Source organism: Cetorhinus maximus, chromosome 11, assembly GCF_964194155.1.
Source record: "Cetorhinus maximus chromosome 11, sCetMax3.hap1.1, whole genome shotgun sequence".
Lineage (NCBI taxonomy): Eukaryota > Metazoa > Chordata > Chondrichthyes > Lamniformes > Cetorhinidae > Cetorhinus > Cetorhinus maximus.
In genome coordinates, this window is record NC_135889.1 from 82,321,934 (window position 1) to 82,346,213 (window position 24,280).

The window sequence follows — 24,280 nt, forward strand, 5'->3', positions numbered from 1 at the left end:
TTGTCATATGAGGAGAGATTTGGTCGACTAAGCCTGTATTCACTGGAATTTAGAAGAATGAGAGGGGATTTCATTGAAACGTATAAAATTCTGACAGGGCTGGACAGACTGGATGCAGGGATGATGTTTTCTCTGATTGGGGGCTCTAGAACAAGGGGTCACAACCTCAGGATACGGGGTAGGCCATTTAGAACTGAGATGAGGAGAAACTTCTTCATTCAGAGGGTAGTGAACCTGTGGAATTCTCTACCACAGAGGGCTGTGGATGCCAAGTCACTGAATATATTTAAGAAGGAAATAGATTTCTAGACTCTAAAGGCATCAAGGGGTATGAGGAGCGAGCAGGAGTATGGCATTGAAATAGAGGATCAACCATGATCATATTAAATGGTGGAGTGGGCTCAAAGGGCCAAATGACCTCCTCCTGCTCCTATTTTCTATGTTTCTATCTTTGAAATGGGTGCATGCCATAGAAAAAGATAAAGCTAAAGAAAACTACTTAGGCGAAAATGGGTATTGTATTTTTTTCTGAATAAAACGCCCTTTCTGGTTACAAAATACTAAAAAAAAAGAGAAACTAAATGGAGAGGGTAAGTATTACACTGAGGTTGTGAGAATGAGTAGAGTTCTGATCTCCATTGCTCGCAATGATATCACAAAGCCAAGTGATACAACTGTTTGTGCACTGCGTTGGCAGCAAGCGCAGCCTGCTGTCCTCTCATTATTAGGCATCATGTCTCCTCAGTTTAGAGTGTACCTGCTTTTTTATGTCCAGCATCCTGAGAAATTATAGCAAGAAACAACAAAGAATTTTTACTCAGTAAACAGACTACTGGACTATGACACGGCCACATGGTTCTCCTCTCCTTGAAAGATGAACTGAGCACACTTGCAGTGAGACTGAGAATTAGGTTGTGAAGCCAAGAGATGGTTTAATTCAGTGAGAACAACTAAATACACAAAGTATAGTATCAAGCAGAGGATCCTACACTTCATTATTCATGATACACATGGCCCGCTTGATTGATACTCCCTCCACCACCGATGCACAGTAGCAGCAGTGTGTACCATCTACAAGATGCACTGCAGGAACTCGCCAAGGCTCCTTAAACAGCACCTTCCAAACCCACAACCGCTAACATCTAGAAGGACAAGGGCAGCAGACACATGGGAACACCACCACCTGGAAGTTCCCCTCCAAGCCACTCACCATCCTGACATGGAAATATATCGCTGTTCCTTCATTGTCGCTGGGTCAAAATCCTGGAACTCCTTCCCTAACAGCACTGTGGGTGTACCTACACCACAGGAACTGCAGTGGTTCAAGAAGCAGCTCACCATCACTTTCTCAAGGGCAGTTAGGGATGGACAATAAATGCTGGCCTAGCCTGCGACACCCACATCCCATAAATGAATAAAAAGAATAAGGCCACCACTCACTTACTCGTTATACAATGGCTTTAATATGGAAGCTAATTTCTTTTTTAAACACAGTGAAACATGTTGCGGTTTAAAACTACCCAGGACAAATTTGAACACACAACTTTCCTGCTGGTGTTGAGACATTGGGATAAGATCAGCCCAGTTGTATCATTTAGTATCCTTTGAAGATATATTGAAATTGAAGATTGCATTTCCCTTTCTGCAGTATTATATGTATGGCACATGATGAAACTTAGAGCAATTTAGTTAGCACCTTAGTCTTCTTGTTGTGTTTTCCTTATCAATTCACACCCCATGTGCAATTAATCTTTAATATTAAGACAATGAAGTTTCATCAATTAATTTTTTTTGAGAAAAGTTGAAGAGTGCCATTTAGGACAGTTTGTAATCAGTGTAGACTTGCATTAAACATTATTTTCCACCAGATACTCAGCCAAAAATGAATTTCGAAAGTCAGATCTTACGATAGCATTTTCATATTAAGTTTGTAAGTGTACACCATGTAGTGTATTGGAGAGTTGATGTGAAGTTTACATTAAACTGTTACCTAGCTGTTTCTTCTTGTTTTAGGACTTTGCCATTATGTTTGTGCATCACCTTGCAACAATAGCACTTATAACATTTTCATATGTCAACAATATGGTGCGTGTAGGAACACTGGTCATGTGTCTTCATGATGCATCTGATTTTCTATTAGAGGTAAGGAAAGTGTTCATCACCTTTAATGATTCCTTATAGCAATGTAATTGGACAGCATCACGCAAAACTTTAGAGAAAAGATTTTCACAGGATCTGCACTGATAACGCGACATGAAACAGCAAAGAGAGACATTACAAAATTTTTTTAGAATAGTCCCACTCTTTTTTTTACTTTTCTCCGACCCATTATTGTCTGCCTTTCGAACCTCTCAATGCACTGTAGATAAGCTCCCTCCTATTGAGTTACCATCTGCCTTTGCTTGACCTTTACCCTTAATGAGTTATCCAATATAAGAAATCAGCTAAATTAATCTTGTTAATTGTACTGATAAGACACTCTCAATTTAGACACAAGAAGTAATTAGAAATTGATGTTTAATGTTTTCTTTCTTCCAGACTAATGTTCTCTCTTCCTCTTGTCCTGAAGGTAGTATCTCCTTGGTAACGCACAATTTGCCATTGCCTAAGCAGTCATGCTTTGTTCACTTGCTTAAATAATGAATGCCGACCATGTTCTGATCCTAACCTCATCCCAACATATGCACACATGCACTAACAGCCGGAAGATTGAGAGCAGGAACACTGACCAATTGCCAACTTTGTAATGCAGTAGTTCAGAGATCAGTTGTAGCATTTCAGCAACCCCTCTGGATGGAACTAGTTAACTCAATACAGACCAGGGAATCAAACCCACCACATTCTTGATCTCTGTGGCTCAGCTCCTTGCTGCTTTGAGCTGAGTCACCAGGGAAACATGCATTATCTGATTCAGGTTGCGGGTAGGAAAGCAGAGGTTCTCCAAGAAATAACACAATTACAACAAAAATGAATGTTAGAGGGTCCAAATGATCAAAGGTTAGGTCAAAGATTTTAGAACCTGATCTTAATAATTACAATGAATGGAAATAATGTGGCATATTGAATATATTTGATAAAGAGAAACTTGGACTTTAAGGACTTGTTTTAAAAACTTAAGCTCAAAAGAACTGTGCTAGCAAGCTATCTGTTTATCTTAGGTGTTTGGTTTTAAATTTAGCCCATACTGATGGAATGAAAGTCTCCTTGTTTGATACCTGAAGGGAAACAAAGTAAGCTAAGTTTATGCAGTTTCACAGCATAAAGTCGCCAATAATATTAAGTTCTGCAAGTTAACAGTCCAAATGGGACAGGATAAGAAAGATATCAGAAATGGAAAGTTCAGTACAGGTACAGTTCTATTACAAGGTAAAAGCATATTATTGAAGCAATTAGAGAGATTTTTACTCTGTTTCTTACCCATGCCCTATTCAACTGGAAGGCCTGTACTGGCTGTAAAAGAGGAAGAATGTTCCATTTCCTAGCACCTGCATCAGAGCAGGATTTTCCTGCTGGCTTCTGAACCCAGCCGTAATGCTCAAATGGAGGTCAGTAGTCCACAATATGTGGGAAACAATTACCTGTGATTTTCCCAGTTTGAGCAATTACTGGCCAGAGAGCAGGTCTGACATCCAATTAGGGACATCAGACAGGCTCTCGAAGCTGGAGGGCCAATCAGAGGTCTACTAACTTAAAAGCAGTGGTAGGAAACCATCACAGGTAAGTGAGAGCGATGGCATCGAAAATGGAGGCTTCTTTAAAATATAAATCATATTTAAAAAACGATTGAGCAACCTGGCATCACTATGAAGGGAAACCCCTCCACAGGGCAGCCTGTGGCTGCTGCTGAACCCAGAAAGGCAGAGAGAGCTTGGAGCGCTGGTCCCCCAGTCTGCCATCTGGAAGCCGCGTTCAAGCAGCTAAACTGTCCCCCAACCCCAATGGAGACTTGAAGACTGACTGGAAAGTCCCAGTTGACCTCCCTCAATAGGCTTTTAATTAGCTGAATGTGCTACCTGCTGCTAGCCTAGGGGAAAAATTTTCCCCCCATTGAGGGGGGAAGAGCGGGAGCGGGCGCGAGCAGGCGGGCTCCAGATCGGCAGCCCTGGTTGGGGGCGCGCCATCATTTTACATGGGTGGGCCAATCAAGGCCCACCCAGCGTGACATCTGCCAGGAAGCGCTGTACGCTCCCTGTGCCGGGGGGTGGGGGGATTCCCTCAGCCAGGAGTGCACTCTTTCGCACATACGCGTGAAAGAGCTCACAGATCTCCCCGAGTCTAAGTGCTGCCTCAGGGAGATCGGCTCCATTTTGAAACTTTTAATAAAGGCGTTTAAAAATTTTTCCTGCCATGTCCCCTCATGTGATACTGTCACATGAGTTGGGACATGTCCATAATTTTTATTGCAACCTTTCGTTAAAATTTAAAAACCCTCATGAAGCCTCATCCCGCCCGTGGATGAGGTTTCATGTTTTTTCACAAGCCCGCCTGGGCTCCTGGCCTGCCCACCCAACCTTAAGGTTGGACGGGCAGGCCCATTAATAAGCTGAATTGGTTTCTTAATGGCCTTAATTGGCCGTTGACAGGTCGGCGGATGCGCAGCCGATTTGGCTGCGCGCCTGCCGACCTTAAAATGTAAATGACGTCGGGAGTTCTGCCCGATGTCACCCCGTGTCATTTTACGCATCGGTATGTGGGTCCCACCCCGCGCCGCCCCCCCCCCCCCCCCTGCATGCCGACGGAAAAATTCTGTCCTAAGGACAGGATGGAGCCAGGGAACCAGTACACAGGTCAGCACCATGAAATTCTGTGCCAGCCCGCATCCGTTCCTGACCCCAGTGAGGCTAAAAACCCTGCCTCAATGCCAAACGTAAAGATTCACCAAATTGTTTTTAATACAATAAAGCAATTGAATGGCGGAGAAGGCTCGAGGGGCCAAGTTGTCTACTCCTGCTCCTAATTCGTATGTTGGTATATAAAGCAATGTGATTAACTTAAACAGGTCAGTTTGCTTCTCTCTATTTATGCTTTTGGAAAAAGCTGTTTTAAAAAAAAGCAATGATTTAGTTGGGGAACTTGTTCAGCTCCGCTTTACTCACAGTTACAAATCATAGGCCGGAATCTTCCGTTCTGGAGTCCAAGTTCGGTGGCAGGTGTGGAAGTGGGAGTGATTCCTGCTGGGGGGTAGGGGCAGGAGGGCTGACCACACGCGATCTTGCTTGCACTGGCCGGTGTTCTGGCAGGGTAAGTGGCACCGTCTACTCACTGCAAACTGACACTCATGAGGACATCAGGCAGTATAAGTGTGTGAGTGCACAGGAGTTTGAGTTGCAGGACTCAGCAGCAGATGGGATATGTGCACTGCATGTGTGCCATTCACTTCATGCTCTCAATGTTCTATCAGTTGCAGGACATCCTGCTTGTTAATCACTTACTGGGGAGGGCTCAGGAGCTGTCATGGGCTTGCATGCTCCTAAACTGCTCATGCACTCTTTGGGATGACACTCAATCTTTCTATCTGTCTGCAAGGCAAGAACACCTACAGTAAGAAGGAACAGGACAAGACTAGAGGCGGCATTCCGGACATTCAAGTCCTCTCCATTTTGAGGAGCAGGGCTGTCGAGATAGCCGGGGAGGAGCAGGACCATGCCTTTGTGGAAAGTGAGATAGGACTCCCCCAGGAAGCCAATGTGGAAGCCTCCACTCTGCAGTTGTCAGATGCACCTACAGAGTAACACATTGTTTTAATTAAGGAGCCTGCTTAGGCATCCACTAAACCTTTCCTTTCCCCATTTCTGGTACCTGCAAGAAAAGGGAGAGTCCCATAACAGAGACCAGCCATAGCTCCATCTCGAACCCCACCTCTGAGGATGATGCCTCAGAGGATGCATCTTCACGGTGTTCAACTGCACCCTCCACCAGCGCAGATACATTCACCTCAGTGGGTGCACATTCTAGACTAAGCTCAGGATCAAAATCAATTACGGGTCCACAGCTGGTGGAGAAAGTGACAGCCGAGGTCTCTGATGCTTGGAGGACTGCTGAAGATCAGGCCCCTGCTCAGCCCCATGTAGATGATGAGCCTCTGGACTCAGCCACAAGAGACCTGATGGAGATGCAGTGACAGGCAAGGGAACATTAGGCAGTGATACATGAGGCCAAGCGCAGACAGGACCGAAGGTTTGAGGAGTCCGTGCGTGCTGCATCTGAGGATGTTGTGGCTCTGGCATGCGAGCGCTTGGCTCCTCCTTAGAAAGGGTAGCGGCCGCCTTGGAGACCCAGGCCCAGCAGAATGCACAGGAGCCGCCGGATATGTGCTTGGACCTGCACTTTTTCACTGTAGCCATGCGTGCAGTGCAGCAGTGGTTAGATGAGAGGGGGACAGGGCACCTCAACCTCCCTCCAAGTGTCCCTTCTCCTCAAGGAATCAGGTAGGTGCCACCAAGCACTCACGAAGAGGAGAAACGCCAGCCAGGTACCCCAGGGCTTTATTTCAGGGTATCCCAAGGGTGCTCTGCTGCTCTACCACCCCTCTGCCAGTGACTCCATCGCCTCCAGCAGATAAGGCTGAGGAGGGTGCACCTGCACCTGAGCAGGAGCATCCTCTAGGCTTGGGCCACCTTGGCTGAGGTGTCCAGAATGACAGATCACAGTCTCGCACTAAAACTAAGGCCATCTAGGACTGAGACTTGTAGGAGTTTCTGCAACTGGAGAGTCCAGAGTGCTTGCTACTCAGCAACCCATAGTGCAGGTGGGGCAGTCTCAGTGAGTGGACTCCAAAGTAAACTCGAAGCTTTTCGGCATGAGAAAGATGTCAAGGGATATGTGTTTACAATGGGCAAAGGGGCAGGAACCTGATCTTCACTGATCAATCGGCATGGAGGAATGAACTCAAAGGGCCAAATGGTGCTCCCATGCTGCTCCTCCCTGTGGACCCATATATCTGGTTTCACCTGAAAGAACTCTCTGCAAAGTCTGCTCCCCCATCAGGAGCAGCTGTGAGGGTAAAATGAGTGCATCCCTGCCAAGGCAAGATTTGATATTTCTTTCAAGTTGCCATGCATACAGACTTTGTGAGGGCATGGGAAAAATCTCAATTCTACTTATAGGTGCCTGAGGTCTCGGTGGAACAGAGTGCTTTGTGGATTCTAATGCGCGCATTTAGCGCCAGGGCTCTGTATATGAGCACAGTTTGGCACATGCAAAGGAACAAACCATCAGCAGGGCAGATGTTAAGTAGTGAAATTTAATTTAGCTCATAAATTAGAGCTAAGTATTATGTCTGAAACCAGAAAGGAGCTGGGGCCTTCCAGTCAGCAGAGGTCAGAAAACCAAATAGTAAAGGAAATGTCTCAGCAGCTTACTCTGCCTGGAATCTGTTAGCTATTAGATAACCACAGGCCTCTCTGCCGCATTGTACCTTTGCTCTGCAGATGGCTCTGCAACATCCTGGCGCTCGTCAGCACCATCACCTTCACAGTCCGCCTCAGCAGAGGAGACATCTCAGTTCTCCATGTCTCCCTCAACCAACACATCCCCTCTTTGTAGCATGAGGTTGTGCAGGGCGCAGCAGACGACAGTGATCCGGGACAAGCCCTGTGGTGAGTTTTGGAGAGCCCCGCTTGAGTGGTCCAATTATCTGAACCTCATCTTTAGGAGGCCTTTTGTCTGCTCAGTATGCCCTGTGGAGACATGTGCGGCATTGTAGCTCTCCTCAGCAGCACCCTACAGACAGCGAACTGCTGTCATCAGCCAGGTCTTCTGGGAGTGTCCGTTGTCCCCAAAGAGCCAGCCCTGCAATCGCTGAGGCCTTTCAAAAACTTGTGGTACCTGGAAGTGGGTCAAAATGTATGTGTCATGAGAGGTCCCTAGGAACTGAGCAATCATGCAGGATTTGCCTTCTGTAGTCACATACAAGCTGCACGTTCAAAGAGTGGAAAAGTTTTGCATTGGTGGATGTGACTGGCTGTCGCCAGGGAGCTCTGAAGGCCACATGTGTGCAGACAATAGCCCATTGCACTTGCGGCAAAACCCAATGTTCTTGTGGCCTGGCTTTTGGGATCCAGGCCGAATTGAACAAATTAATATGCTCCCCTGAACAGGGCATCTGTCACCTCCTGGATGCACTTGTGTGTCGTTGACTGAGAGATGCCACACAGGTGCCCAGTGGAGCCCTGAAAGGCACTACTGGCAAATAAGTTTAAGGCAGAGGTGACCTGCAATCCCACCGGCATGGAATTGCCTCCAATTGCTTGCGGCCACAGGTCATTGTGGAGAAGCTGGAAGATGTGTGCAACCACCTTCCGGGGCATCCACTGGTGCCTTAGGCATTACCTTTCACTCATCTGTAGATAGGTGCACCACCTGCGATATGCCTGTGGTCAGGCCAATGCTCACTGCTGCGCTGGTCCCTGGTCACCAGCGTCCTGACCTTCTTAAGGCTTCACTGCCTCTTGCTGCTCAGGGCGTTGCTCCACCTGGCTCTATATCAACCTGGGCTGGTCCCTTTTACTCTTTTGGATGAGAGCCAGTACAAAGGCAGGGTTGCCTGGAGGCTCTATCATCTAGGCCTCAGTGGATCTGTGAACGAATTGCAATAATCAATCTAGTGAGCATATTCTTTTCAGATTTGCCCTAATTTCAGAGCCACCAAGCCAGTGCTAAGCCCTGTGCCTGGCTTCCATCTGGACATGGCATCCCCACCCCACCGTTTTCAGATGAAGGACATCCTGGAGGAACAGAAATGAGTGTTCCTGCAGTTCATACATGACTGTACATGGAGACATTGCTTTTTGACTGGGGTAATGACATCCATGTGCTAGCACCCTCCCTCAAACACAATTCAGCTTGCCTTCACTACCCTCAAGACTCTATAGAGAGACCATTGCCTTGGCAGTGTAGGAAAACTTACTGTATGGGCCCTTGTTCGTCACCTGGGAGGATGGAGGTTTGGAATTGTGAGTGTGCTGCCATCCACCATCGTGCCCCTTGGAGGCATCCATCACCCTCCCTCCCTTCATTCCTGCCTCTGACAGTAGATGACAAATGGCACGGAATGAACGGCAGCTCCCGATTTTGCTAGGATCTCAATGTTATGAGACCCATGAGTCAGGAACAACCCTGCTGCTGTGTGGGCTTCACCCACAGAGGACAACGCAACTGAGCATGGTTCTCATTCAGTTGCCTCATGATTATTAGGGTATCCCTTTAGTCAGCCAATTGTGCTCACCTTGAATTCCCCCCACCTGAATAGACCTTCCGTCCACTTCGAGGGATCACAGTTTCAGAGCGACAGTGTTGCGTAGCTGAGAATCCCAAAATGGTATTTGTGACATTCGAGACTTGCTCCACCACCTTCTGTCCTCCCCTTGTCACCCACCAGCTTCCCCCAATCCCCTTGATCCACCCAATATAACCATTCTTCTCCCCTCTGTCCCCCTTGAACCTTCCCCAGTTAGCCTCATACCTATAATCATCACCCTCCACGTGCCTTCTGTCCCCTTTGTGCCTACACCAGTTACCATCCCCATGTCCACCTTGACCCTGACCCCTCCCATTATCCAAGCCACCTGTTTTGTCCATTTCCGTGACACTCCCATGAAACCTTCAGCTACCCAACTATCACCCAGGGCCTGCCATCCTGCCCCATCCCACTTCTCATCTCTCACTGTGCCTGTTCCCTCTGTTGCCCAGTACCCTCAGTTCAACCCCCAGGACCCCACTGTAGATAGCCTCAACATTGCCCTCTAGGACCACGTCTCTATCACCATCCCTGACCAGAAAAACCCTCTCCCACCCAACCACATGACCCCCAGACCCAACAAGCAAGGCCCTTCCCTCCATCCTATGTCGCTGCACCCTCACATTTCCTCGCTGCCTCCTTCCCTGCCACAGACAACCCATCTCCCTTCTCTGGGCAGTGTCCCCCCCATCCCCCCTTTAGCCTGCTTCCCATGTCCAACCTCTGTTCTACCCTTCCACCCTTTTGATGAAACCTCATCCAAGGGCAGGATAAGGTTTTCGTTATTAAATAAAATAAATTAAAATGCTTGGACAGAATTTCAAATATCTATATGTTCAGGTGACTGATTCTGATGTGTGGACATTTTTCTGGATTTAAAATCTTTATTGATTGCTTTTAAATGCTCCAGCTCCCTGAGGCAGCTCTCTGCCTTCTGGGAGCTTTCGTTCTTCGCTCTCCCGTGCCCGTGTTACGTCAGCGCCCGCCCTCCTCCCACCCCCATCCCGACGGCGCTGAGCACTTCAGTGCACCTTTCACATTGGCTGGCCTTTAGTTGGCCAGCCAGCGTGAAATTGCGGTCGGGGGCCGATAGTGGTCAGCAGTCCTTTCCTCGGCTGCTCCCGGGCCTGCTGATAGCACAAACCCACCGAACTAAAAATCCTGCCCATTGTGTATTTGCTTACATGCATCACAGTGCTTTTCCAATGGAAAAAATGCTACAATGCAATGAAAAATGTTACAAAATGGTCCATCAGCCCGTGCTGTCATATTTTCTACTGTGATCTAAATGGCTTTCGCTAATTTTTTAAAAAGCTGCTTTTGACAGTTGAATAAATCTAACCACCCGTTACCTTACATTGATTGACAGGCACACTGCTTTGAAATTGAAATGAGCACTTGCTGTTCTCTCCTTCCCAGAGACAAGTCTATTGTTTAGAAAGCTGTGGCCGTTACGAATGTTTGGCTGAGTTTCGAGTGCTAATGTGTTCCGGCACAGTAAGTGTTCCATTCACCTGAGAATGAATGTGACACTTCCATGAATTTGTAATAACAGGTTATTCCTTAGATGTGGTTCCCGATTTTTTGATGCAAGCTAAATAGATTACAAGTATTTCAATTTATTTTTTACACAGCAGAATGCATTTTTCTCAGAGTCAGTGATATGAAGGCTTTTATTAGACAATGAGAGATTAAGGAATATAAAATATTTCTATTGATATTGCATGGAAACTGAGGACTCTACATGGCACATACTGGGTGAGTGGCTATGATAATACATGGGGATATAGAAGAGGCATGGGTGATCCGAGGGGGCATGGAGGATACATGCAGGGAAATAAAAGCGGCATGGGCGATTTGAGGGAGCATGGGCTGGCATGGGGGTGGGTGGGGACCAGGAAGGTGAGGGTGAGGTTTAGGAGGCCTTTAAAAACAATGTTGAGAGCTGAGATACTGTGTTGGAGAACCAAGGCAGCCTTTCAAACTGGCCTGCCTCCACACCCGTATTCCTCCCACACTGGTTCACAGCTTGCAAACTGCACTGCGCACGTGACCCCAGTGTGAAAAGTCAAAAATGGCATGTGAAGTCACACACGGGTCAGGTTTGCAGTTTGCGAGCTGTGACAGTGCACAAGTCAGGTTTCCCTGAGCCCAGAGGAAGATTCAACCCATGTGCTCATTACAAATAGACATGCAAAATTTCAAAAACAACACACCTGATAATTTATTTTGTCAGTTTCTTCACATATGGCAGATTGCATTTTTCAACTAGATTTGTTATTACAAGACAATTGCCTTAAATAGGCTCCACAGAAGAGGTTCCTTTGTAGATTTTTAAAAATGATTGTTAATTATTAATTTAATGTCATGAATGGAGTTATCCATAGACTAATTGGTCTGCCAGTTGTCAAGCACATGGATGATTTATTGCTCTTTTTAAAAATGTTTATGTACAAGCTAGCTTCTTGATTTTTCATATTTCATTGGCATTATTTCCATTTGCTGAATTTAACTAATTAAACACAAATCAACATGTCAATAACTGCATAAATGAGAAAGGTGCACAGATCCTAATTAGGTGAGAAAATACTTCAAGTCTTTTGATTCCTTGTATTTAATGATCCTGGTACAGTAGTATTATTTGTGACTAGACACATGTTAATGAATTGTTGGATCACTTTTGATCTAGATCAGAGTTTTTCTGGATAGTAGCATATTAAAGACATGCTAATATTAGTCAGACATTGAAAATCCAAACACAGTGTTTTTTAATTCACAGGCAACTAAAATGGCAAACTACGCCAAGTGTCAAAGACTGTGTGACCTTCTGTTTGTAATGTTCGGCTTACTCTTCATTAGTACAAGGCTTGGCCTTTACCCAATATGGTGAGTAAGTTATCAATCAGATAGCTCAATTTATTTAACAACAACTTTCCTGTTCGCACTTTTTCAAGCACAATGCGAATGCAATTACAGCAGAAATGGGGCACCTCTACGACATAACTCCTGAGGTTGAATTGGAATAAAACATTAATAAAATATCTACCATTCCTAACCCATTGAGGATTATTAAAAATTATGATTATGAAGTACTATTTTGTTTTGCAAACTGCAATTTTCCTGTTGTGGCTATTTCTCTAAATAGCTGACATATTCTTTCTTTAAAAATTTTATTTCCAAATTACTTGCTCTATTGGGGGATGATCCATGAATCTAAAAATTACTATGAATATTGTTACCCCAATGCTGTACTACAATTGATTAACTACATGGAATGACTCTTGTAAAAAGGACATGCCCCTTTCCTTGACCAGGTTATCCCCACTTAGCCCCAGGTAGCCCAACCCAAAACTAGCAAAATATGCAACAAAGAGAAGCCTGAATCAAATGTCAATTGAGACTGGTGTTAGAGTTAGGGTCTCACTGATGAGAAGATACTACTCAGATGTCTTGTTGCCTTGCAGTATCTTTCAAATGCTTCATCCCTGTTGTATAAATTCAGAATGAAATAGGAAGTGATCTGAATTTTCATGTTACTGGTGGGAAGACAGGTCATCAAAGGTGCTCCCATTTGCTGTAAACATTCTCTGTTTTCTGTTACTTTAAGTGTAAACATAATTCTTGGCACATTTTTACTTGTATGCATCCAGGAAATGTTTCAATTCAAGCTTCTTTCCTCACCCCTCCTTCTCCTACTGCTGCCCCCTTACCTTCATTTCTCTTCTCAGCCTGTCAATACTTTTTTTTGTGTCTCAGCATCAATTTTTTTCTCTGATTGCATTTCTGTAAAACAAGGGCATTTTTCTTTACTGCAAGTTGTTGATCTTGTTTTCCTAACCCAATTTACTGTGTTCTTTTGCTTTTGCTATTTTCTTTTCATGCTTTTTTTGCTCTCTCCTATCACTGATTTTAGATTGAATGAAGTAGCTGACAAGAAAGTATCTGTCGTATATAATCTGTGGGCCAGGGAAGCGTCCAAGTAAATGGCAACTAAATTAATAATGTGTCCATTGTACTCCATTACAATTTACCTTTTGAATAACCTATGCTTTATTCAAATACATCCTATTATGTGTAAGAGTGCCTAAGGACTCTTTTTACTGAAGAAAAACAATGTTCGCTTTATTTGTGTGACCTCAGTGGTATTTGACTTAGACTAATTTGCCTTGAAATCAGTTATAGTCTTGAATGCTGTAGTTCCTCTCATCACATAATGAAATCCAAATTTACCTTTAAAAGCATTTTAAAAAGATATATGAACATGCTAATGTCAGTTTTAATTTGCTTCGGCAACCACAGTTGCCACCTCATTTACGCAGGTATATCAGCGGCCATTATCTTTGACAAGACCCTGAGGTGGTCAGCCAAAGTTCTGGCCGACAATTTTGAGGCTTCCAGCCTTGAGATTGTTCTGTTCAATGAAGGACAAGCACAATAAAGAACAACAAATAGCTGTCAGAGAGTTTATAACAGCAATTCAACATTCGCCTCCACTGACATTTATGACATAGTTAGAAATGTTCAATTGATTTTCTGCTCTAACTTACTGCTGGCCATTCATTTTCACATACATTGCATTACACTTTATAGTGATTTTTAGTGAAAATTTAAAAAGCTGCAGCATTTTTTCAGCATGATTTTAGTTTCAAATTATTAACTATTAGCTTGGTGCAGACATTACCATGTTGATTAAGTAAAGCTTTGGGGGCAAATGAATCCTATTGAAAAGCAGACTAGAACTTAAAATTCAAAACATGATGGTTTATTTCAAATTTGGAATTTAAAAATTCTGTGCATGCTATAAGTACAATGATTGAAACTTTTACTGTAAATTAATTGCATATGTATATCCTTAAAGCTGTGTGATCAAAATTATTTATTTTGTGTTCTTGTGGAGTTTTTTGTGAAAGAATTTGTGGTGCTCCATGGATTCATTTAATGCTGAAACAGTCCTTCAAGCATAACACTATCAGAACAAAAACCCTGGAAGCTTAAAGAACAGTTTGTTTAATGTTAGTAAAGACAGTGATTGAAAAATCAATGCTACAAATCAGACTTTGTGCTGTCAAATCCCAAATCAAGTCTGTAACTCTTTATGTAACCACCAATAGTTACATGATTTTAGAGCATACACAATTGGAAAGACTTAGAGGTCACTAATATTTCCTTGTAGATAATGGTCTTACATTTTTTAAAAAAGTGTATGGAAACTTAGGATTGTGATGGCGAAATAAGCATCCTGGAGGATAATGATGTTCAAGTAGTTCAAAGAGCTTGTTTGAAAAACTGAACATTGATGTTGGAGTTGATAAGTCACTGGGGATTCAAATGTCCAGAGCCTGTGTGCAACAGAAAGGAGCTCCATTAATCACTTTATAATTCTACTGAAGTGATAGCCTCCATGACACTCGAAATACTCATAAATGTATTCTCCTCCAAATGAAAGTGAAGACTGAGGGCTTTTCAAATAGAGGACAGTCACAATTAACATTTTCTGTGAGGTGAGCAGAAGAAGAGGTCAAGTTCTGACACGTAAGCCCCAATTTTAACTCAGTACTTTCAGGGTCGGCAGGGTGTGGGGTGACCCATGGAGAGTGAACAAGATTTCCAGGCAATTTAAATTCTGGGTCTTGTTAGCACTTGGAAATTCTGTTTCTCTCCTGAAATTGGCAGGAACGGCAACAGAACTTATTGACAGGAGCAGAGATGCAGGCAAGAGCTAGATTTCACATAGAGAAAAGGAAAGATTGGCATTCATATATAGCCTTTCACAACCACAAGACGTTCCAAAGTGCATTATGTTGGGGGTGGGAGAGTAAAGAAGGATACATGGTACCCCAATAGAAGGGAACACCCCCTCCACCTGCAAAAAGCCATCAGGTTTCACCTGGTGACCACAGCACATTGAGACACCTCTTGCCCCTTGTAAAATACCAGTAGCAGTGGGGGGAGGCCCTTAAGTAGCTATTAATTGGGTACTTAATGGCCTCAACCGGCCCAGGGGCAAGCTGTCCAATGCCTCCTTCACCGCAGGTAAAATGCCAGTGGAGGTGCATAGGTGATGGGCAGAGCGCTGCCACATGGAACCCAATTTCCTCCTGCCCCCCTGCTTTTGGAAGGGCTGTAAAATTCCAGAAAGATAATGCTGGGGTTGGGAGGGAGTGGGTGCTGAAAGGTGATGCTAGTACTGCAAACAGAGGCATGACCAAGATTTCAGTGGATCATGTACATCTACCAAGAATAGCTGTTTACTATGGTCAGCAGAATTTTCCTCAGCGCAATTTATTCAAAATCACAGAATTCTACCCTAGGAAATGTCAAAATCAATTTCTATTATTAATTTGCCATGAAACAGGGATTATTTGAGATTTTTGATTTGGCAAAAATAAAACATTAGTAGTCAGTCTCCTGTGACATTACATATGGAGAATCAAAAGTAAGTTTAATTTCCTGGTCAAATAGAGATAGAGGATGGAGGATAGTTGGCCTATGGCTGAAGGACACTCAGGTCAAAAGCAGGCAGCAATTTGATAAGTGAGTCAGGCAATGGCCTGCATACTACAAGATATCAGACAATGGGTGGAATCATCCCAAATTTGCAATAAGTGCAACAGCGGGCAGGAAAATTGATGTTTTACCCGTTGGCCGCAGTGGCAGCTTTTCGTGCCGTAAAGTCCCATTCCTTCCTCATCAATTATGCAGCCACAGGAAACACACCATCTCGCTGGTGGGCGGCCTCCAATTTGCCCATCACGCTGTTACCTCGCCGCTTCCTCATGCAGGGTGCCATATATAAACTGCAGCTGCGTGCACACTTCTCAATGCTTGCATCCCAGGAGGGCACTGACGAAGACATGGCCCCAAAAGCCAAGAAGAGTGCAGCCACCCCCCTGCCCCCACCCGATTGAGTGACACATACCTACGCTCCCAATTTGGATGCCGTGGAGGCCCTGGCGCTAATGACTGTGACTGCTGCCCGAAGCAAGGAAGGCAAACAAACCTCAAAGTCCCAAGTGAAGTGCAGCTCGCCAGGCTCCTGTCGCTTATGTACAGTTGTGAAACATGTCAGCGTGCAATCATGCCGATGTTGCCAGATGATCCAGTGTGGGGATATGATTCTGGCATGCAAGGCTTATAATTAGAAGCAAATGCATTAAAGTGACGTTTCCAGCGGCGGGAAATGCGGCCCGCCATTGCCAGGCGGAGCAAACGATCACAAACTGGTTTCACAACGGCGTAAAACTGATTTTTGGCCTTCTTGCCATATTGACTGTTCATGCTCCTTACTGTTTAATTCTAGCCAGATGAAGAGAGATTATTCATTAAAAAGCCATCAGTAATTTGTAGGATGAAGCTGATTAATTCTTCAAGGATTGCTGCAGACGTTTTACACCCTTATCACCAGCTCACTCCCCCGCCTCGTGGCCTTCAAAACAAAGTTTCCTAGGAGAATGCATTTAAAATGCGTTGCTGAAATAGGGCGTATCGCAGCTATCCTGCTGGATAATGACTAGCCCAATCAGATCATTGCCTGCTTTATATCGCGCAATCTCATCAATGGGCCTAAAGCCACCACGCTTAGTCCTGAAAAGTGCCCAGCCTACCTCAGATTACCCTGGAAGGGTAAATGTCTCAAACATTTGAGCAACAGGTGTAGCTAGCCATTTCATGCAGCTACTATGCAGTAGCAACACGAGTGGTATTCTCCTGTAACAGGATACTGCTGTCAATCCAAAAGGATGTTCTGCCTACCACACAAACAAGTAGAGTGGTATATGAATTTTAGTACCAAGGTGATGCAAGGCTTGTAGACCATATGTCCCAATGTCTGGTTGAGCGTATCAAACAGCGTATCTCTTTGGCTGTTCATAACAGGCCAGGTAATGAGTGTTCTGAACCAACCTACGCTTGCAAAACTCAGAACACGGTGTCCAACATTATTTTGTGATTTCAGGATTGGACCACAAAAATAATCCCAATTGTGCTAACAATTACACTAACAGACAATTTAAGATTATCAGTCGGGCTCATAATGTGGCTCACTTATGCTTATTAGAAGCTACATATATTCATATACAGGACCCTGTCCGTTGGAAGCAAAAAGAACATGTCCAGGCATTGCGCCTTTTTCAACACAACAAAAGCTTGGGGAAAACTGATCCCTGGTGCATTCCCCATGGCAATATGTCGAGCTTGAGGGACACTGATCCCTGGTGCATTCCCTAGGGTAATAACTTGACCAATCAGAGTCAACTTGCCTGGTTTGAATTTAAATAAAAATTTGGGGGATGGTGCATTTTCTATGGTAATGCTTCGACCAATCAGAATCCACTTGCCAACCAATCAGTACCCTTTCCTCATGCAACGTAAACTGTTGTTCCCTTTGAAATTTGGTATTCTTGTGATTCTATCCTGATGAGTGCAAGGCGAAAAGCTTTGACGGCATGTCTCTTTTTTCAGCAACACTCAGATTGTGTACTACCAAGCAAATTTAGAACTGAAAGCATTGACAGGAATTGCATGCCAGAATAAAGGGATCGACTTTAATTATTTACGAAGCATGTAGGCCTGCTGTCCTGGGATAGTATAAATGGCACACCTGGTACATTTTGAGGTTTGGGACTCATCAACGTAGACCTGGCTGGCTGTCGTAGAGAAAGGGTGGCCTGCCAGCTCTAAACCGTCATAATACCTGTAGTTGGAGGATAGCTCCAGAGGAATTCCATTCTCGGAAGGAAGTTCGGAGTTGTGTGAGGAGGTGGTGCTGAAACCAGAGCGGCGGTGCCCTAGTTGTTTTCATGAAGTTCGGAGGATCTCCTTGGCAACAATTTCTTGACATCTTTCAAGACGACTGCTGAGTAGTCAACTCTTTAGAGAGCTCCTTACTGCGTGCGCCTCTATCTTTGGCCATCCACTACCATCCATTGCCCTTCCTGCCCCGGATCGGGGGCCCCAATCTCCTTTCTTCCATTTTCCAAGTTGTCTTGGCTCTAAAAAGGGGGTATTTCAGCCCAAATACAAGTTAACTACAAATCGAAACCGTCACTGCCCATCCATGGTCATATCTGTTCTCTGCCTTTCTCATCAAACACAATCTTTTCTCAGATTTGACCGCAAAATTCTTGGATTTCTGAAGACAGCAAGAGTTTGTTCCTGCACTGGAATACATCTTAAGGCACAGCTGCTGTGTAGCTGCTCTGTTGCTTAAATTTTAAAGTAATTTCGATCAGTTTGCAGCCCATCCCCCACTGTAGCTGTTTCCTGCTGAGCCTGTGACTGGTCTGCTGGTTCCACTGGTTTTTCAGCTTCAGCTACAATCTGGTAACTGGCCAGAGATTCACTCTCTTGAGCTGAAGCACATTCCTACACCTCTTCTGGATTTTTTGACAAAGTCCACCTTTGCTATCTTCTTTTCCTGCCCTTAACCATCCTGCACACCTCCTGGATCTTCATTCCTATAAAAAATCCCTGCATCAGTGTGCTCCGAACCTCTGGCCTTCACATAGCTCTGGGAGTTCACTCACCTGACACATCTATCTCCAAGCTTGGACTACAGTTCATTGTTGATCCATGCTTACATCACCTGGCCTATGTATGTCAGCTTTATCCCACCACAAAACTTCTGATTTTAATTGTGGACTCCCACTTATTGGATGGAATAGTCCCTGCCCGCTGACGGTCGGTGGCGTGAGCGGACAATATGGCGAGAAGGCCAAAAGTCAGTTTCACAACTTCGTGAAGCCAGTTTGCGATCGTCCGCTCAGCCCGTCGACCGCGGGTCACGTTCCCCGCCATCAGACATTGGGAACCTCATTGTAATACATCTGCATATTATTAAAGCCTGCCTGCTGGACTGATCCACCCCAACCCCGACCCCTGGCTCCTGGAAGTTGGAAAGTCACTGTTGATGCTCACAACGGATGATGGTCGAGGGGTTGGGAGAAGAAGGTCTAGGATTGACTGGGAGAGGAAAAGGTGTTGGTGGGTGTGGGGGTTGGTTAGGGGAGATAAGGTTGAGAGGGAGAGAATGAAGGTGTCAGTGGGGGTGAGGTTGGAAGGGGGGGAAGGAAGGTGTCGGGGCAGAAGTTGGGGGTGATGGGAGTACAGAGGAGAAGATGGCAACTGGGGAGTGGGACGTGTAAGGGAAGGAATCCATGGGGAGGAAGCAGTGCTGAGAGGGGCGAGAGTAAGGGTGGCAGAAGAAGTAGGGGTGTCTGAGGTGCCAGGAAGGTGGGGGGGGGAACTAAGCAGGGCAGAGGGGCAAGGACTGGAGGGGAAGGGGTTCAGAGGGGGGAAATGTTTTTTTATATTTTATATGGGATGTGGACGTTGCTGGCTAGGCCAGCATTTATTGCTAATTGCCCTTGCTCAGAGGACAAGTAAGAGTCAACCACATTGTTGTGGGTCTGGAGTCACATGGTAAGGACAGCAGATTTCCTTCCCTAAAGTGCATTAGTGAACCAGTTGGGTTTTTACAACAATCATTTCATGGTCATCATCAGACTTTTAATTCCAGATTTTGATTGAATTCAAATTTCACCATCTGCCATGGTGAACCCAGGTCACCAGAGCATTACCCCGGGCCTCTGGAATACTAATCAGTGACAATACCACTGTGCCACCACCTCCCCTGGTGTTCCTGGGTTCCGGAGGAGGGGGGGTGGGGGAAGGGGTCCAGAGGGGGGAAGGAGTCTGGAGGGGGGGATGTCCAGGTGAACATGCAAGGGAGGGGTCCGTAGGGTTCATGACTGCCTCCTGGAGAGCGAGTTGAAGATGGGCGTGATATGAGGGAATGGTGAGAATGACCGAGGGCAGAATGAGGTGGTAGGGTGGAAGGGTGAGGGTTTGACGGCAGCAGTAGAAGGGACATTGAGCGTGTTGGTGGGGACCCGAAGGCAGACACGGACCCTGGGGTGGGAAGGAGGAGGTCGGGGAGCTTAATGTAGTTGAGGGTGGGATTTTCGGGTAGGAAGGGAATGGGCACATTCACCAGGACATCCCCAAAGGGAAAGTGTTGTGGCTGGTTGGTCACGGAGGGGAGGTGGAAGGTGATGCCGGGGGGGTCAACTGTGATGGAGGAAAAGAAATTGATGACTGGGAGAGGGTAAAAGACGGGGGAACGAAAGTAAAACCAGATTAGCACCATGCTATCCAAATCAAAAGTGAAACGAGAGTCGTGATGGGCGAGATCAGGTGCTGCATGGGAGTGTGATCAGTGAGTGGGTGGAGATGATGACCACGAAACCATTGCTGATTGTCATAAAATCTGGTTCACTAATCCTCTTCAGGGAAGGAAATCTGCCACCTTTACCTGGTCTAGCCTCCAGACCCACAGCAATGTGGTTGACTCTTAAAATGAACAGCAGAGAGCGAATTTCAGACTGTAGGACTGAGGCACTTTAAAGCATGGCTGCAATGGGAAGACTCCATGGGTGGAGGAACAATCAGCCAGAGTAAGAGGACTGAGAGTTCCATGGCATTGTAACAAAGAAGGAGGGATGTGGTAGTAAAGTTATGAAGGGATTCAAAAGTGACAGTGAGAATTTTAAAATTAAGACATTGCAGGGATGGTAGCTATGTAGGTCAGCGAGGTATGGGGTGACGGCTTATTGGGACCAGGAGCAGGAAGGAATAGGAACAGCCGAGCTTTGGATGAGCTGAGGTTCACAGAAGATGAGAGGGTGACCAAGAGAGTTTGGAGATGACAAAGGCATGGATGCCAGTGACCGCAGCAATTGAGCTATGTTAGGGGTCGATATATCCAGTTTAACGGAGGTGGATTAGACGATCTATATGATGGAGAATGTGTGGGCTTGAAAGCTCAGGTTGGCATCAAATAGGATACTGAGGTTGCACATAGCCTAGTTCATCTACAACAGTGGCTGGAGAAGATAGAATCAATGGCAAATGTATGAAATTTAATTAAGGGAACAACGGCTTAAACCTTTTGAGTGTTTAGCTGAAGAAAATTTTGGCTTATCCAAATTTTGGATATTGAATAAGCAATTTGACAATAGTTCAAACTCTTTTTGGAGACTCGTTTCCTAGTTTCACTGTTGCTTTTACTTGAATTGAAATTAAAAATCTTGGCAATATTTTCCAAGCCGATGGATAATAAAACTGATGCAGTGAAAAATTGGCTGAAAATTCACTGCAAGCCTATGTCGCACATGGACCATTTTGCCTCTTATGCCTTCAATAGACAGTATGAGGATGGAAAAGAGACCAAGGAAAGATCCTAGGGAGATGAGGAGGCAGCCACAGGTAGAGAAACCATTGTTGATGATGCTCTGGCCAGGAGGTAATGTATTAAGCAGTTTGGAGCACAGGCATTGCACCATTTATTTTCAGAACAGCAAATCTAATTCCATTAACTGCAAATAAATGTATTTAGCACCTTGTTTCACAGGAAAGATTTACACATTTATATTTACAAGTTCAAATTAAAAGTAATTAACCAGAAGTTATGTTGCTGTCTCTCATCTGCAATTTAAAATTATTTTAATCTTGTCCTATCCATGGTATTTCCAGATAGATTGACTTCCCTTTAAGGACACAGATTCTTGCCCAGCGAGAATCTGATTTTAGTGACCCCAAACTTGTTAATTGTATTTTGCAAATCATTTTTACTGGCTTCAGCCAATTCAATTCACTCCACATGATATCAAGAAACGGCTGAAGACATTGGATATTGCAACGGCTATGGGCACTGACAACATTCCTGCAATAGTACTAAAGACTTGTGCTCCAGAACTTACAGCCCCCCCTAGCCAAACTCTTCCACGACAGCTACAACACTGGCATCTAGAGGGATGAGATCTTGCATCAAGAATTCAGGGAGTTAGGCAGTAAACTAAAAAGCAAGACCTCTCGGGTTGTAATCTCTGGATTACTCCCAGTGCCACGTGCTAGCGAGCTCGGAAGTAGGAGAATAGCGCAGATGAATATGTGGCTTAAGAGTTGGTGCAAGAGAGAGGGTTTTAGATTCCTGGATCACTGGGAACGTTTCTGGGGAAGGTGGGACCTGTACAAGCAGGACGCTCTACGTCTGAACCAGAGCGGGACTAACATCCTTGCAGGCGGGTTTGCTAGTGCTGTTGGGAGGAGTTTAAACCAAATTGGCAGGGTGAGGGGACACAAAATGTTAGCAGAATAGGGACACATCATAATACAGTAAAACAATCAAGTCAGAGGGAGTACAGCTGCATTAAGTTTCAAGGGAGTAAGGCAAGTTTGGATGGCCTCTATTTTAATGCCAGCAGTATTACAGGTAAAATGGATGTGTTAAGGGTGAGGATTAACATGTGGCACTGTGTAGCCGTCACTGAGACCTGGTTGAGGGAGGGACAGGATTGGCAGCTCAACATTCCAGAATATAGAATCTTCAGACGAGACAGGGGAGGGGGTAAAAGAGGAGGGGGCATTGCATGATCCGTTATGGAGTCAGTTATTGTAGTAAAGAGAGATGATATCTTGGAGGAGGCATCGAATGAAGCTTTGTGGGTAGAGTTTAGGAATAAAAAAGGGGCAACCATATGGTTAGGTGTTTATTATAGACCCTCAGATAGTCAGCGGGAAATTGAGGAGCAAATATGTGCACAATTTGCGGAGGTGTGTAAAAACAATAACAATAGGGTAATTAAATTAGGTGATTTCAACTTTCCCAACATTAATTGGGATAGACATAGTGTTAAGGGCTTGGATGGAGTGGATTTCTTGGAATGTGTACAGGAGAACTTTTTAGGTCAATATGTATAGGGTCCAACAAAGGACGGTGCAGTGCTGGACCTAATTCTGGGGAATGAAGCCAGACAGCTGGCTGAGGTGGTGGCAGGAGAGCATATTAGTGATAGCGACCACAACATGGTACAATTTAAGCTTGTTATGGACAAAGAAATAGACAAGTTGCAAAAAAAAATTTTGGATTGGGTAAGAGGGAAAAGAGGTAAAATAAGGCAGGATCTGGCCAAGGTAGACTGGGAACAGCTACTTGTGGGGAAATCTACAGAAGAGCAGTGGGGGGCGTTCAAAAAGGAAATGGGGAGGGTACAGGCTCAACATGTTCCCTCTACAGTGATAGGAAGGAGTAACAAGCCCAGAGAACCATGGATGACCAGAGATATTCAGGATACGATGAGAAGGAAAAGAGAGGCCCTGTGTGATTCTGTGATTCAGTGATCTACCGGGCAAAGTGGAAAATTGCCCAGGTATGTCCTGTACACAAAATGCAGGACAAATCCAACCTGATCAATTACCGCCCCATCAGTCTACTCTTGATCATCAGTAAAGTGGTGGAAGGGGTCATCAACAATGCTATCAAGCGGCACTTGTTTAGCAATAACCTGCTCACTGATGCTCAGTTTGGGTTCCACCACGGCCACTCAGCTCCTGACGTCTTACAGTCTTGATTCAAACATGGACAAAAGAGCTAAAGTCCAGAGGTGAGGTGAGAGTGGCTGCCATTGATGTCGAGACAACATTTGGCATCAAGGAGCCCCAGCAAAACTGAAGTCAATGGGAATGAGAGGACTCCGCTGGTTGGATTCATACCTAATACAAAGGGAGATGGTTGTGGTTGTTGGATGTCAATCATCACAGTCCCAGGACATGACTGCAGAAGTTCCTCAGGGTAACGTCCTAGGCTTAACCACCTCCTGCTGCTTCATCAATGACCTTCCTTCCATCATAAGGTCAGAAGTGGGGATGTTCGTTAATGATTGCACAATGTTCAGCCCCATTTGTGACTCCTCAGATACTGAAGCAGTCCGTGTCCAAACACAGCAAGACCTGGACAATATCTAGTTTTGGGCTGACAAGTGGCAAGTAACATTCATGCCACACAAGTGCCAGGCAATGACCATCTCCAACAAGAGAGAATCTAACCATCGCCCCTTGACATTCAATGCCACTATCAACATCGGGGGGGTTACCATTGACCAGAAACTGAACTGGACTAGCCATATAAATACTGTGGCTACAAGAGCAGGTCAGAGGCTAGGAATCCTGCAGCAAGTAACTCACCTCCTGACTCCCCACCATCCA

The 24,280-nt window shown here is 45.1% G+C and overlaps 1 protein-coding gene across 4 annotated transcripts in view; it reads left to right on the plus strand.

Moving 5' to 3' along the window:
• The window catches only part of cers6 (ceramide synthase 6), a 332,569-nt gene that overhangs the window by 302,222 nt on the left and 6,067 nt on the right, over positions 1-24,280 (plus strand). For 3 of the 4 annotated variants that reach the window (XM_078552321.1, XM_078552318.1, XM_078552319.1), the window contains exons 7-8: positions 2,014-2,142; positions 12,018-12,124. In XM_078552321.1, coding sequence (XP_078408447.1) covers positions 2,014-2,142; positions 12,018-12,124 — 236 coding nt within the window. The remainder of the gene's footprint in view (positions 1-2,013; positions 2,143-12,017; positions 12,125-24,280) is intronic. The other variant, XM_078552320.1, reaches the window with a different exon arrangement.